The sequence below is a fragment of the Saccopteryx leptura genome, chromosome 5 (assembly GCF_036850995.1).
Source record: "Saccopteryx leptura isolate mSacLep1 chromosome 5, mSacLep1_pri_phased_curated, whole genome shotgun sequence".
Classification (NCBI taxonomy): Eukaryota; Metazoa; Chordata; class Mammalia; order Chiroptera; family Emballonuridae; genus Saccopteryx; species Saccopteryx leptura.
In genome coordinates, this window is record NC_089507.1 from 156,981,879 (window position 1) to 156,999,018 (window position 17,140).

The 17,140-nt window shown below is 39.1% G+C and overlaps 1 protein-coding gene across 3 annotated transcripts in view; it reads right to left on the reverse strand.

Annotated features, from left to right (window-relative positions):
- Positions 1-16,592, reverse strand: part of LDAH (lipid droplet associated hydrolase) — a 102,826-nt gene extending 86,234 nt beyond the window's left edge. Inside the window, exons 1-3 of one of the 3 annotated variants that reach the window (XM_066386279.1) lie at positions 16,494-16,592; positions 15,267-15,413; positions 5,733-5,888 (exon numbers count right to left, since the gene is read on the reverse strand). In XM_066386279.1, the coding sequence (XP_066242376.1) occupies positions 5,733-5,886 (154 nt within the window). In that variant the 5' untranslated portion in view covers positions 5,887-5,888; positions 15,267-15,413; positions 16,494-16,592. The remainder of the gene's footprint in view (positions 1-5,732; positions 5,889-15,266; positions 15,414-16,493) is intronic. The other 2 variants (XM_066386277.1, XM_066386278.1) reach the window with 2 other exon arrangements.
- Positions 16,593-17,140: the final 548 nt, after the last annotated feature.

Sequence of the window (17,140 nt, forward strand, 5' to 3'; positions counted from 1 at the left end):
ATTATATAATTTAAATTCAATAGTTACAATGACAGGATATATAAAACAAATAATCTCCTTATATCTGGGTTTAAATCTGAGTTCTTTCCCTTAATAACTATGAGATCTTAGGTAAACCCTTTTTAACTTTCTGATTCACTACTTTATCATTGTCAAGTAAACAACAATGCCAATTACTCCATGTTCATTTATCCTAGTCAGTACTATTGATTCTTTTGCATATTCTTTTAGTTAGCAATTATTTATTGAGCACTTATTATGTGAAAGTCTCTGTGTTAGGTAACAGAGAGAGAAGGGTCTCTTTGTAATTTATATTCTAGTGGGAGAATATTTATACACAACTAAGTAAGTAAAAAGCATGATGACTCCTATGAAGGAAATAGGATTACGTGATTGAGAAGGGAAGAGACCAGGGTGGCTAGAGGAAAATGTCTGAGAAGGTGGCATTTAGCTGAGATGAGAAGAAATTGATCCTGCGAGGATTTGAGAGAAATCTGTAGGGTGGAAGAAGGACAGGTGCAGAAGCACTTCACAAATAAAGAGCCTGGCTCCTAAAGAAACGGAGTCCCCAATGGGCAGTAACGTGAAAATCTAACGTATAACGGAAGTGAAAAATGTAATATAAAATGTTTAAATGTCATCTTATATTTTATCACTTAAATATTATGGCTTATGTTACACTTTATGAACCATGAACTAAATTTCCTGGCTAGGAAACCACAAAGAAAATTAACTAAAATATGTATAACTTTATATAACTAAAATCAGATATGTATACATACACACACAAAACTCCAGGTGTAGGGATGTTTAAAAACATTCCAATACAGTAATGCAAGTAAGTTATTTTATCAAAGGTTATCAAAACGTGTTATAAACACATGCTTGACATACACATAGTCAAGTGCCTGAGCAATGTATAACAGGGCTTGTGGTGATCATCTCTAGATCCCTATTACCAATAAATTCATAACTATTCAACATTGCAATTGTACACTTAATGCCTTCCAGTTAATCTTGCAGGGGACAAAAATTTCCATCCATCAGTTAATGTGGCATAACATCTATTTGAAAAGTTGTCACACGGACAGAATTTTTGGCTTTCCCTAGAGTTTTCTGCTCCGCCTCTAATCAGTGTACTCAACAATGTAATAAGAGACGCCACAAGGTTCTATTATCCCCGTATGACCACCTGTGAATTATAATGATCCAATACATTCTACAGTGCATTCTCAAATTGCTTTTCCTTTGCTCATTTCACTATTAAATCAGCTTCAGGGATATGGCTACTTAACAGAAATTCCACAACAACAGTTCACTGTTAAAGATAAAGTAAAAGTTATTCAGTCTGTGGATTCCAATAAAACATTACTCATTATCATTACTAATTTAAGAGTGATGAATTAATTTTGCTAGCTGCAAAAGCAAAGTATACTTAAAGCGAAATGTTATGTCAGTTTATCAGAGATGGATTAAATATGATGTCAATAGTGGTTTAACAACCCTTGACATATTGTCATCCCAATTTTCTCCACTGTAAAAACAGACTAGCCCTCCCCCTCCAAAAAAAAATTCTGAATCTCAGAAACTAATGAGCAGTACTAGAATATAGCGCCATGAATGCCCAGGAAAAGGGCCACGGGCAGCAACGAGAATAGAAGCGCAAACATAAAAGAACCAAGGACACTAATGTGAACTGAAAACATCAAAGCCCTACAAAACAAGGAGACGATAAGACAACAGATGCTGTAAGCGTCCCTTTCTCTGTATCCTAACCTTGGCTCTCCCCTGTGATGGACTCCCTTCCTTTAAAGCTCCTGCAGTGCGACCCCACTCTTCTCTAACACCTCATATACGTCAGTGACAGCAGATGCCTTTGCAACACAGTATCACTAGCACCCAGTATAAGTGAGTGACCAATACCTCAGAGTGGGAAGTAGAGCGAGCTGTCTGCTCCACTTACTAGCTCATCTGATTATAATAGCCTCTTCTCCTCTAAGACTGAAGCCATCTACATCCATCTATCAATTTTGTAGTCATTCTCACCCATCCCTGAAAACCTTGACATTTAGATGACAGTCTCACTTGCCATTCCATAACTAAGGTGGTTTCAAAATCTGGATGGACTGAGTCAATACCTTCGCCCATAATTCAAATAACTCCAAAAGCCACACCCTAAATCAGTGGTATGCATCAGTGCCCTGTTAGGCTGGTTAAACACAGATGGCCCCACGCTCAGAGTTTCTGGTTCAGAAGGTCTGGGTGGGGCCCAAGAGCTTGCATTTCTAACAAGTTTGCAGATGCTACTGCTGGTCCTGGTACCAAGTTTCAGAACCTGAGACCTCGCTCATTTCATTACCCAGAAATGATCACCATTCAAAGCATCCTAACTCAAACAGCTCTTCAGCTTAACCTTTCTCCCTTTTAGACCTCACTCCCAATATACCTGCTATTTGATCACAGCGCTGCTCAAAACCTATCTGCTCTTTTTCAGTCAATAATTCCTTTCATCCTGCATATCTGCTATTCTTAACGCTGAACACTGACCACTTTCCTCAAAGCCCCAATCCACCCTATGCCATCCTTACTAACAATGGATCACCTCTTTTTCTTGTGACCAAGACAGAGATAGAGAGAGGGACAGACAGGAAGAGAGAGAGATGAGAAGCATCAATTCTTCATTGTGGCTCCTTAGTTGTTCATTGATTGCTTTCTCATATGTGCCTTGACTGGGGGGCTACAGCAGAGTGAGTGACCCCTTGCTCAAGCCAGTGACGTTTGGGCTCAAGGCAGCGACCATGGGGTCATGTCTATGATCCCACACTCAAACCAGCAACTTTGCGCTCAAGCCAGATGAGCCTGTGCTCAAGCCAGCAACCTTGGAGTTTCAAACCTGAGTCCTCTGCGTCCCAGTCCAATGCTCTATCCACTGCACCACTGCCTGGTCAGGCATCTCTACTCTTAATTAACAGAGAAAATGGAGTTGAGGAGGCGGGAACTACTCACAGACTCCCTTCACCGCTCTCCATCTCAGTAAGCAACTCCACCTCCTTCACTCTGGCCTCAGGAGAAGAGCCTTCTCTTTGCCAGTCCAGGATATTGTTTCCACTTATTGTCTCAATCCTATATTTGGCATGGTCTCCAAATCTCTGTCTCATCAAACAGCATTTGTCATGCCTATAATTTTAAACTCCCCCTCACTTAGTGGGGGAGTTTATATATTTTAAATATCAGTAGATACCAACAGACTACTTTCCAAAAAAGACTGCCACATCATGGCAGAAGACTGGAAGTTTGCTTCCAGAACAGGTGAAACTGAAGAGAGATGGGGGAGCCCAGCTGCGGGCAGAAGCAGCAGACTGCGGAGACATCGGGGTAGGTGTTACTAAACCCGGGGCTCTCGGCCTCCTCTCCCTGTTCTATGTGAACACTGGCAGACAGGCTTCCCCATTCCTCACACGGGATGCTGGGGAAATTCTTCCTGGGGAAACTGAACAATCCAGGAAACAGCAACAGACACTGAGAGTTTGAAATTCTCCAATGAAATGCTGGGTCCCTGCCCAATCTTCCCAAGCTGAGTTTTTTTTTTTTTTTTTTTTTTTTTTTTTTTTTTTTTTTTAACAGAGACAGAGAGAGAGAGAGTCAGAAAGAGGGATAGACAGGGACAGACAGACAGGAACAGAGAGAGATGAGAAGCATCAATCATCAGTTTTTCATTGCGACACCTTAGTTGTTCATTGATTGCTTTCTTCTATGTGCCTTGACTGTGGGGCTATAGCAGACCAAGTAACCCCTTGCTCGAGCCAGCAACCTTGGGTCCAAGCTTGTGAGCTTTGCTCAAACCAGATGAGCATGCGCTTAAGCTGGCGACCTCAGGGTCTCAAACCTGGGTCCTCCGCATCCCAGTCTGACGCTCTATCCACTGCGCCACTGCCTGGTCAGATCCAAGCTGAGTATTAACTTGGGTGACCAACCATTCTGCTTTGCCCAGGACTACCGTGATTTCAGTACAAAAAAGTCACATGTCCTAGATAGCTCCTCAGACCAGGATGACAGGTCACCCTAGGCACACCTGCTGATAAGCCTCACCTCTAAATACAGAGCTTCTAATCATTTCTCGTGTCTTCCGTTAAAAGTGAAAGGGCAGTCAAGGATTACCAAACATTTGAAGACAAAAACTAATGCAAACAAATAGAAAAAGCAACATAGAAAAAACTCTAAAAAAATTCAAGAGCCAAAAAAAAGAGAATGTACCTACAAAACAAGATACTATATAAAAAGGAAAGAGAGAACGGAACTCTTAGACTTGAAGTATATGAGTTTCTGATTTAAAGGGGCCACTAAAACCCAATATAATGGGTGAAAAACTATTCATATCAAGGTCTTTCACTGAAAAATTTTAGAATCTTAGAACAATAACAACAACAAAAAAGATCTAAAATTTTTTTGGTGGGGAGCTTCACATACAAAAGATAAAAAATCAGAATGGTATCAGACTTCTCCAAAGCAGTGCTGAATCTTGGAAAATGATCAAAATGCCCTCCAAATTTTAAGGAAACATTGTCTCCAACCTAGAAGTCTAAGACATTTTCTGACATGCTGGATCTTTAAAAGATTGCTTCCCATGCACCTCTTTTCAGGAAGCTTCTGGAAGATATGTCCCACCAAAAGTAAGAGAATAAACCAAGACATACGAAAATATGGGATCCACAAACAGGGAATCCAACCCAGAGAAAAGTGGAAGAACTCCACAGATGGTCTGTGCAGTGGGCTGGACAGCAGTCAATCCAGACTGGGGCCAAAGGACAGAGAGTTCTAGGAGGGAGACCACCAGGAGAAGAAAAAACTGGCTACTTAAATGCATTGAGAGGTTGTTTTATTGTTTTGTTTTGTTTTACTTCCAGAGAATAATTTTAGGATAAATATTTGGATTGAAACATAGAAAACTAAGTAAATTAAAGAGATAATCATTGATCCAGAGAAAACAAACAAAAATGTTCAAGAAAAGAATGTAATCACAATACCCTACAGACTTAGCTATGTAATATTATTGATACAATATAATATTCTATAATATGTATTACAGTTTCATTTTAATTTTTAAGGCTGATTGATGTGTGTGTGTGTGTGTGTATTCATAGCTATGTAATATTATTGATACAATATAATATTCTATAGTATATATTACAGTTTCATTTTAATTTTTAAGGCTGATTGATGTGTGTGTGTGTGTGTGTGTATTAAATTCACTCACAATTCAAAGAGTGCTTCAAATACCTACAATCAAGTATCTACCCCTAACATTCTATTGACAGTGATTCAGCAGAAGTCACAAATGATCCAGATACCAAATCCTAGAATAAATATTCTATAGTAAATTTATAATCATCTTGAAATGAGACAAAAAGTTATTTAGAGAACTTTGAAAAAATATTTGACAAAGTTCTAATTATTCTAAAAATTGTAAAATCAAAAAGATTACAAAATTATAGGTATGGTATATTTACAACTGTGATATATATATATATGTAATAAATATAATAATATTTATTAAAAAATGCACTGAAGTAAAAAAAAGCCCAACCACCCAACTACTAAGGGTGGTTGTTATCAATGGTTTGAGTGATTTTAATTCCTTCCAAAAGGCTTTGCATATTTCCCAAATTCTCTTTAAAATCAGAAATGGTTATAAGTATTTTTATATAGTGTTCGCATCAGATTTATAAACTTACCAGTAATAATAAAAACAAGTAGCTTAGGTCGGTTGGCACTTTGATCGTCAAAGAGATCAGTCCAGGGCCCACATTTTAGAACCTGGGTTTCAGCTCCACAACATAAAATGAATTCCTCATGCACAGGAATTTCCTCCTTGATTTCTGAGTCCATTTCTAAATAAGGGAAGAAAAACAATATCAAAAGTCACTAAAATGTAAAACTTTAAGCCAAACACAATATTCAAGAATAAAAACGACAAATTTCAACATACCTAGAAGGAATGCCACAGGAGATAGGGGAGACAGATGACTATGCAGCTATTATGGATTAAAGAATTGCAGGGAAAAAAATTAAAGCGAACCACAGGACTCGGAAGAAAGAGAGAGACAAGTCCTTGGTGAAATAAAAGACTACTCAGGAGTGTGGATCAAAATCAGGTTAGCCTTTCCCACAATTCTCCTCTCCAGTCTAAACTGACAATGACCATGGATAACTTCCCCTTTCCCCTGCTGGCATTCTTAGAGCTTGGAGCTTTATCAGTGAGACAATCGCCCTATCTTTACCTGCTGAAAACTAGAGCAGTTATGGCTTGACCCTTTACCCTCCCAGAGAGAACTCTAAAGAGGGTCAGTGAACTTGATGATCTCTGTTTCCCCTATTAATCTTCTCATCCCAAATTCTGTAAGCATATTTTTATGCATTATGAAAGCACTACATTACTAAATTATAAGATGGGTAGATGAAATAACATCATGAATGATTTCCTGAATCCTCAAGGTACGTGGGAAAATGCAGTCTCAGAGGATTTACGTCTCCCGTCTCTGCCTCTGCCTTCCTGATGCCTAGCAAGGGGACAGTGACTCTACAGTGGTCTTCCCAGGCTCCCCTTCAGCTTTCCTCCTTTCATTCAAAGCCACCCAGGTGCAGATTCCCAGGTCCCCATCACTTTTCTCCTCTTACCACTCTTCACTGACATCGCACCCTAGTCTGTTTGGTCCTTACACTTCCTCAGTGTCTCCACACTTTTCTGCTCCTATAACTGCTAATCCTTTATGTCTCAACTACTATCTGGAATGCTTTCCCTGCTTGTACCAGTCATCAATTTATTGCCTCAGCTCCAAAATCACTCTTCATTGCCTTCTCAGCATTTTTCCTCTGCCAGCTGACCTAACATTAAGCTTTGTCAGAGAGAGGGGTTCTCTCTCCTGGTTTCAATGTATCTCACAGCAGGTATACAGGGCACTCGCTTCCCCCCACCCCACTCCCTCAGCGCTCAGGCTGCGAGGTCTCTCTAGTGTATTGACTTCCAACAGGAGACAACTATGCCCTGGGAAGACATATGGCTATACCTGGAAATAGCTTTTGTTGTCACAACTGGGGGAGGGGCTACGACTGGTATCTAGTGGGTAGGCCAGGGAGGCTGTTAAATATCCTTCAGTGCACAGGACAGCCTCCCACAACAAAGAATGATGGAGCCCCAAAGGTCAGTAGTGCCGAGGTTAAAAAATGGCACTCTAGTGCTAGCTGCCCACAGGGCACAGCTTTCTCCAGCACTTGGCAGGCTATTATATGCTTTGCTTTCTCTTTTCTCCAGCTGTCTGCTCAAGCACCAGCAGAAATGTAGCAAGAGTCCAAGGACTAGGCTTGTACCCAGACCAGGTGGCTGTTCCTTGCACCCTCTCCTCTGCCCACACTCACACGTTGGAGGCACTGCCACACTAGCTTTTGAAAGAGCCAGCCACCTGACCTTTGTCCCACACAGCGGCAGGCACTTGGCCAGGAGAGCTCCAGGTCGCTGCCGAGGGAGGCTTCTCCAAATCCCCATTACAGCAGTATCCAAGGCAGTGCCCCGTTTCATCTTTATAACCTCCAGCCTCCACTTATTTGTGCCTGAGGGTTATTACTGTGGTCCTTCCAACAGACATCACACACTTCAGGCCTCATATCTGCAGCAGCACCGTGACTGACTCTGTATACCCTCGCTCCAGCATTGGTTCACCTGCTGACCAAGTCCTTGTGGACCAGCTGTGGCACTGGCAATCGACCCGATTCCTCTATCACCCAATGGGCTGCAACTACACCTTCCTCAGTGAGTTCTAAACCCATGTCCCCAGTTTGTCCTTGCTAGGGTACTTTCCCTCAGCCCCTGGTACCTCTTAGAGTTCTTGTTATACAGTAACTTAATAGTTTCTCTCCTACCATAGCTTAATAATTCCTTTTTAACTGAATTTATTGAGGTGACACCAGTTAATAAAAACATACAGGTTTCAGGTGTACAATTCTATAACATATCATCTGTATACTGCACTGTGCGTTCAGCACCCAAGGTCGTCTCCTTCCATCAGGATTTATCGTCCTTCTACTCTCTTCTACCTGAAACTACTATTTAAGTTACTGTGTGGTTTCTTTCTCCTCGTTGGATCTAGACTGATATATCCCTATGGTCTCTATCCAAATAGTTCTCTTCAAATGTTTCCCATTTTATACTCACTTTAAATCCTACTTCCTACTTGAGGTCTTCCGTAAGCACCTCAAATAAGGAAATCTCTTTTTCTAAACTCACAGCACCTATCTTTATATCTTTATCAAAAGTTGGCAGTGGTCATGGTAGCCAGGTAAGCTTTCCCTAGGAATCTATATGCTTGTTTATTCACATTACGGCACACAAACTCATGGTGCAACAGTCAAAAATTCACTGCAAACACCACCTTTCCCTCCTATGACTGAACACCATAAAGTCAATGCAAGGGTGGCAAGGACATAGTGAAATGGGATAGTCTATATATTGATGGTAATAATGAAAATGGCCTTTAGAAAGCAATCTGGCAGAACAGGACAATATTTTTAAGGCATAAACTATGATTCAGTAATTTTTTGAAATCAGTTCTAAATAGAAAATCTAAATTAATAAAAAATAATAAATGCATGGAATGCTATTTATAACACTGAAGAATCTAAATGGTCATTAATGGAAGAACGGTTAATTATGATAAATCATTACATAGCCACTAAAAGTGATACACATGACTTAACATTAAGAGAATGATTAAATAAATTGTAGTGCAATCTTATGATCAACTACTATGTTCCATCAAAACTGAACAGCTGTGCCTGACCCGTGGTAGCTACTGGATAAAGTGTAGACCTGGAATGATGAGGTCCCCAGTTTAAAACCCCGGGCTTGCCCAGTCAAGGCACATAGGAGCAGTAACTACTATGCTTCCTGCTCCAACCGTCCTTCCTCTCTCTCTCCTCTCTAAAATCAATAAATAAAATATTTTTAAAAACCACAAAACAACAACTGACCAGCTCAGCTAAACTGGTTATTCTTTATCCATCTGCTTCTTAAGATTTCTAAAATCTCACTTCTCTAGTCTGATGGTATGTTGCCTCTTCCATCTTATTCATTTATGCCTTTATTACTTTTATTGTCATTTTAATGGATTTAGGGAGAGGAAGTAAACATATTTTAATCTCCATGTGTAACCAAAAGTTACACTGATTTTCCTATATAAAACTACTTAGAAAATGAAAATTTCTCACTTATAATATGGGGACTCCTCCCCATTCAAAATGCAGTGATTGACTAAAAAAAAGTATTATCTCATCTTTTCTTATGGATTGGTTTTTAGTTCACTAACAAATGTCACTGTAGCCCAATCTCCAAAACTATCACAAAACACAGTATATTTATCAAGTTCACATCACATTTATAAAGTGTTAGAAATAACACTAGATACAGCTGCAATGCACAGCATTAGATTGGAAAATTGAGAAGACACTGACTAAACTGAATATTTGGAATGGAAGAGAATCAAAGTTCTTAACTAGAGTCAACTCACAAACACTTAACTTCAAGTAAATGATATCCTGGGAGTTTGATTAGCCACAAAATTAATGAGAAATCAAGTAGATATAAAACTTAAGCATATCCTATAAAACTGGAAAACAAAAAACTACCTACAACTCTAAAGTACCTTAATTAAATACAACCGAGAAACATGGAGTTAACGTATAGATTTCAGAAAGTTCCTTTTTATTCTGCTCCACTCTTAGGCTTCTGAGTGCCGCACAGTTCAATAAAAATGCAAAGGAAAACAAAGTATGAGCATTCAAAATATTCCTTACCTAAGAATCCAAGGTAATTGGGTCCTGCAAACAAGTGTCAGATGAACAAAAGACAATGTACTCTAATTACATTAAAGGCTGAAGGCCCCACCTTCCACCACAGTCTGCAAGCAATCTTTAAAGACATCAGTTTTGATAAGCAGCAAGAGTTAGGCTGGATAAAAACCAAGTGTGGATACATTCTGTACAACTTATGCAAGCCTTACCTACCTAGATATAGGTGTTCATGTGCTATTATCAATGGATTTCTCATTTTATTAAAAGAATTTTCCTAAAATTATCTTATACAAACCTAGACAATATACAAAACAGAAAAGCAGACTTTCATCAGTATAAATTTTATAGGTTCAAATTTATATTTATTATAAAGCCAGCCAATAAGAACAGTGAGGCTGTACAAATGTTGAATTTTTAAGGTCCTCACAAGTTTTGCATGGTAAGCCCTTATCAGATGTGTTGGCGAATATGTTCACCTATTCAGTGGGTTGTCTTTTTACTTTGTTGATGGTTCCCTTTGGCGTGCAAAAACTTTTTAGTTTCATGTAGTTCCATTTGTTTATTTCCCTGGCCCAAGAAGGCATATATAAAAAAATAGTGCTACAAGAAATGTCTGAGATTTTACAGAGACAATTTTTCAGAGAAGGTTTAAAATCTTGAATAAGATGATTGGTTTATATACACTAATAATCTAAAGCTATCATTAATTTTGCCCAGAAATTACACGGATATTTAAAGTAGCTCTCCTTGAAGGATAAATGCTTTGCAAAAGTAAGAATCAAATGTAATTATATAATAGAAAAATATAATTTAAAAACTTGCCGATACACTCACTAGAATTAAATTGGCAGAACGGGATTGGTGTACTTGAAGACAGAGCAACAGAATTTATTCATTCTGAACAAGAAGAAAACAGTCTTTTTAAAAAAAGCAGACTCTTAAGAGACTTTTAGGAAAATAACAAATGATCTGACATTTGTATGAGTGTCCCAAACAAGTATGAGAAAAGAGTGTGGGGCTGAAATAATTTAAAAAATAATGAATAAAAGCTTCTAAAATTTGGCAAAAGATATATACACTTACAGATTCAAGAAGCTGAGTTAACTGCAAACAGGAAAACCCAAAGAAATACAAAACGTGTCATAGTCAAACTTCAAAACACTAATAAAAAACTTAAAAACAGCCTGACCAGGTGGTGGCGCAGTGGATAGAGCATCGGACTGGGATGCGGAGGACCCAGGTTCCGGACCCCAAGGTCGCCAGCTTGAGTGCGGGCTCATCTGGTTTGAGCAAAGCTCACCAGTTTGGACCCAAGGTCGCTGGCTCAAGCAAGGAGTTACTCAGTCTGCTGAAGGCCCGCAGTCAAGGCACATATGAGAAAGCAATCAATGAACAACTAAGGTGTTGCAACGAAAAACTAATGATTGATGCTGTCTGTCCCTGTCTATCCCTCTCTCTTACTCTCTCTCTGTCACTGTAAAAAAACCAAACAAACAAAAAACAAACTTAAAAACAGCCAGAGATAAATGACATATTAGCTATCAGGAACAACAATTTGAATGCCAGCAGATTGCCCATTAGAAACCATGGACACCAGAAAAAAGTCACACATTTTTTCTTTTTCTTTTCTGTTTTCTTTCTTTCTCTTTCCTTTCTTTCTCTCTCTTTCTTTCTCTTTCTTTCTTTCTTTCTTTCTTTCCCATACCTTATTTATTTTTAGAGAGAGAGAGAAGGAGGGAGGAAGGAGGGGGCAGAGAGAGATAGAAGTATCAACTCATTCATAGCTCCTTCACTTTAGTTGTTCATTGTTTCTCATATGTGCCTTGATCGGGCAAGCCCAGGGTTTCAAACTGGTGCCTTCAGCATTCCAGGTCGACGCTCTATCTACTGCACTGCCACAGGTCAGGCAAAAGCGGAACATTTTTCAAGTGCTGAAGGAAAAGGACTATCAACCCCAAATTTTGTATTAGACAAAACAATCCTTCAGAAATGAAGGGTAAATAAAGATATTCTCAGATGAAGAAAAGGTAAGAAATTTGTCACTAACAGATCCACCATTAGGAAGTTCTCCTAAAGGCAGTTCTCCATATAGAAAGAAATAAGGTTTAACTTCAGTAAAGCAAGAACAATGAAATGGCATGAGTAGTGGTAGATATAATGGATTATCCTTTTCCGCATTTGTTTCTCAAATCGTATTTGATGGTTGAAGTAAAATTTATGACAGCCTTTGATGTGGTACTCCATGTATATACAGAACATATGACAATTATATTTAAAAAGTGGAGAGGTTAAAAGGACCTAAATATAAGTAAGGTTTCTCCACTTCACTTGAGGTAGTAAAATATCAATACAAGTAGGCTGTGTGATGTTATGTATGTATACTGTTATACCTAGCACAACTAGTAAAAAAAAAAAGTGTACTAAGTGATATATTAAAAAGCATCATAAGTCAAATGGAATTCTTAAAAATATTCAAGTAACCTACTAGTATATATAAAAAAGAAGAGAATAGAAAAGTAGAAGATGGAGCAAACAGAAAACAAATAATAAAATGACCTAAGCCCTAAAACATCAATAATTATTTTAAGTAGAAATAGTCTAAATGTAGCAATTAAAATCCATAGATAGAATGGATTTAAAAGAAACATGGCCCAATGAAAATAAATAAATAAAAAGAAACACGACCCAACTATGTTATTTACAAAAGGGTTACTTAAACATGCCAAGATTGTTGGTTGAAAATAAAAGAATAGAAAAAGATATATCATGTTAATAATACTTTTTTAAAAAAAGATAGGCTATATTGCTATCAGTTAAAATAGAAATCAGAGCAAAGAAAATTATTGTACAAAGAGTACATTTTATACCGATAAAAGGATTAATCCATCAATAAGACATCCTAAGTGTACATGCATTAAACTGAGATTCAAAATGCATGAAGCAAAAACCAATGAGCTGAAAGGAGAAAGAGAAAAAACCACAATTATAGTTAAAGACTCTTAGCAATGAAAAGAACTACTCGAGAAACAGTCAACGACATATGGAAGAACTGAAAGCCACCCTCAACCACAGAATGTAATTGACATGTATTGAACATTCTACCCAACAGCAGAATACACATTCTTTTCCAACACACATGAAATATTCATCAAGATACACCATATCCTGGGTCATAAAACAAACATAAATTTAAAAGAATTAAAATCATATATCTTATATCTCCTATCATTATGCAAAAACTAGTATCAATATCATGAAGAGAACAGGTAAGGTTCCAAACACTTGGAAACTAAAGTACACCCTTCTAAATAATCCATCGACAAAAAACAAACAAACAAACAAAAACCTTTCAGAGGAAATCGGAAGAAGTAGAACTCAATGAAAATACAAAATATCAAAATTGTGAGATGCAACAAAAGCCATGCTAGGAGGGAAATTTTTACCATGATATGCTGACATTAGAAATGAGAGACAAGCTCTGTTGTGAGCATGGCCCAGATGGGTAGTGCATCAGCCCTAGACAGGGGTGCTGTGTGGATTCTGTTCAGGACGCATGCAGGAGTCTATCTCTCTAACTCCTCTCCTCTCACTTAGAAAAGAAGAAATAAAAAAAGAAAGAAATGAGAGACAAAGTCTCAAATCAATGATCAAGAAACTAGAAAAAGGAAAACAAAATAAACATAAAGCAAGCAGTGGGAAGAAAATGATAAATATCAGAGCAAACATCAATAAAACTGAAAAAAGAAAAAATCAGTTAAATAGCAATTTCTTTAAAAAAAGATCAATAGAATTAATAAGCCTCCACTGAAAAAGATAAAAAGAGAGAAGACACAAATAACTAATACCAGGAATGAAATAGGGGTTATAATTAAAGACTGTAAAGAATACTAGTACCCTAATACAAAAAATAAAACTACACATCCATACCTCTCATATCTATACCTTAACAAAATATTAGCAAATAAAATCCAGCAATGTATTTAAAAAAAGTATATATAGTACAACAACCAAGTAGGAGCTAGTCCAAGTATGCTCAACATTCAAAAATCAATCAATGTAATCTACCATATCAAGACGTTATAAGAAGAAAAATCATATAATCATATGAATTAACAAAAACATACCATCTAACCCTGAAAATGTACTTCTGGGCATTTATCCCAGAGAAATAAAAACATGTTCACACAAAAACCTTCCTACTAAGGTTCACAGCAGTTCCTTTTGTAATAGCTCATAACTGGACAAAACCCAATGTCCCTCAACAAGTGAATGGTTAAGTAACTGTGGCACAGTTCTACACCATAGACTACTATTCAGCAGTAAACAGGAACAAACTACTAAATCATGAAATGACTTGGATGGATCTCAAAGGAGCTAATGCAGAGGAAGAGTCTCAAATATTACATATTATATGATTATATTTATACTACGTTTCTAAAATGGACAAAATTATAGAGATGGAAAATATATTAGTGGTTAGCAGGGTTAGGAACTGAGGTAGGAGGAGATGGCTGTGGCTACATTGGGGCAGCATGAGGGAAGCCCGTGGTGATGGAACGGTTCTGTATCTTGAACATACTGATGGTTATATGAAGTTATAGACCTGTATATATACACAAATAAGTGCTTGTGATACTGGTGAAATGTCAGTAAAATCTATGGATCATATCAATGTCACTTTCTCAGTTCAAGAATTGTACTACAGTTATACAAGATGTTACCATTGAGGGAGATTAGTGGAATCACACATGGGGACATTTTTTTGCATTTCTTGTGAATCTATAATAATTTCAAAAGAAAAGTTTTATTACACCCTATAACACATTTATTTATTTAATTGTGTAAGTGGAATAAAAAGGAAAAAGTGAGAATTTGGCCCCTATAAGCCTCAACTCATCCAGCTGAAGTCGGCATATAAAACAGGTGCATAAACAAAACATCCCCACCCTTTCACTAAATTTATATCTTTCCCATCCTTCCCCAGAATATGTCAGAGGAAGTAATCATTTGCTATATCCTGACTTGATGATACTCTTACTACCTGCAAGGAAAACTACCCTCTTTTTCTCTAGTTCTTTCATTTGTGAAGTACATTCTCATACTTCTCATCTGGCCTTAACAGCATTGCCAAATAGGCAGTACAATTCATGGAGTATGACACTGTCAAACTTTTAATTTTATTTGAGTGCAGTTATAGGGCTTTAAAATGTTGAAACCAATGCTATCATCTTCTGACTCCCACTCTAAAAATTCCCAGTCACATACTACAGAATTTGCGGAAAAATAGCATATTGTAGAGCGGGAAATGATGCACTTTACGCCAAGATTCTGTGAATCGACCTCTTGCTCCTGCTTAATAAGTGATCAGAAGACTAGTAATTTTACAACTTATGTCTAACTTTGTTATTTAATGACAACATACTAACCTCCAGTAAGATTCTTCTCAAACTCGTGCAACTGGGTCAGAAGAGCAAGCTTATATGATCGATATAAAATTCATTACCACAGCTGAGGAAACATCAAAACCGAAGCACATACTACACTCAGGATGAATTAAACTGAATTATCTTTTCCTGAAAAAGAGAAAAACATTTTTTTTCCCAGAACTCCTTTGCTTCTTCCAGTTTGTGAATCAAGGAATAAAGTGTCCGAATCTGCATCCTGTCTTTTGCAGGAAAATAAAAACCTAAGGGTGAGAGTTCAGAGTTAAGGTGAAGGATAAATGAAAAGCAGTGTGAGTACTAAATACCTCCTGCGAAAAGCATCAAGAGTTGTCGAGTGTGTGTGTGTGTGTGTGTCATTCTTTGAATGCTTATTGTGTGTAAACCACTATTCTAGACGCTATGTGAATTATCTGTTAAAAAACAAACATCTAATGGATACGATAGTACCCCCATTTTACAGATGAGAAAACGAGGCACAGACTTCAGTAAAACACCAAGATGTACTGCAAGGGGTATAGGCAGCAGAAAGTCTCAATGATTTCCCCCAAATGCTGCACTCTAACTTCAAGGAAGCAGGCTCCGTTTTGACCGTGGGGTCATAGAGAATTATTGAAGCAACTACTGCTGAGCCTCATGTGTGGCTCAGGGAGTGTCAAATTCAGAGCCTGGCCCAAGAGACAATGTTCAAGGGGATCTGTGTAACAAATTTAGGAGAGGTATGGGGGAGGAGGCTGACCCTTCTGAGAACCCTGAGTGCAAAACAAGAGCGCTTCATGACCCCGCTGAGGGGCAGGGCGGGAAGTGGAGAGCCACGGGGGAAGAGGGGCTGGTCCGGGCTGGAAGAGGCTTGAAATGTGAAGAAACTCAGCTCTCTGGAGGCCCCGACGTGGGCCTCTCCAGTCACTTCTCCCGCACAGCTGCCCGGCGTCCTGGCCCCTGCTCCCCAAGGGGGCCGCAGCGACATCGGGTCCTCAGGTGCACTGCATGCAAGTACAAGCGGCACGTCCCCGCGCTTGGAGGATCGAACGCTGGGCCAGCAGCCAGAGCGGGTCCCGGCCATGGCTCCGGGCACCGAGCGGTCGCAGCGCTGTCACGCCCCTGCGGGTCGTCGGGCCAAGGGCAGCAGGGGCTCGGCGGGGACCCCCAGACGCCTGCCCGGCCGTCCTTCCCCTTGCAAAGTGCCCCCCAGTGCGGAGGGAAGAGCCTCACCTGTCCGCCTAGAAGGCAGCGGGCTCTGCCCTGACTCTCCATGGAAAGTGTCACGGGACCCGGAAGTCCGCGCCCTCTGACGGGCCCTCTGGCGTCACATCTGCGCGACGCACGCAGCTCCCGGGAGCGACGCTTTCAGTTCACGCGGCGTGCGGGCTGGTGAAAGAGCCTGGACCCTGAGTTAGGGAATGTGGTCATCCATAAAATACTTACGACTTCCCTTCCCGTTTTCTCCTTTTCTTTTTCTTCTGCCCATATTTCTTCCTTTACTGGATGCGTCCTTCTCGTCCCCTACCCCCCAGGAAAGTTGATTCTCTGTTGACTTTATTAGCATTCATATAGCCAGCCTATGTTACTGCACACTTTAGCAAAATGCTGAAGATGTCTATTACAGAGGTATTTTGAACTTGCCATACACAGACTCCATGATGACAAAGATATGTGCGTCTTGTGAACTGTTGTATCCTCAGTATCTGTCACATAGCAAGTGATTGTCTAAAAGAAGTGATCTGTCCAAAAATAGGATAGTGAGTGTGACATAGTTTTATAACTGAGTGGGGTGGGGGGGAGTAGACAAGTAGACCAGCACGTGCATGAATCTCACCTACAGGAAGAAAGAAAGCGTTTTAGCATCTCAGTGATATGAA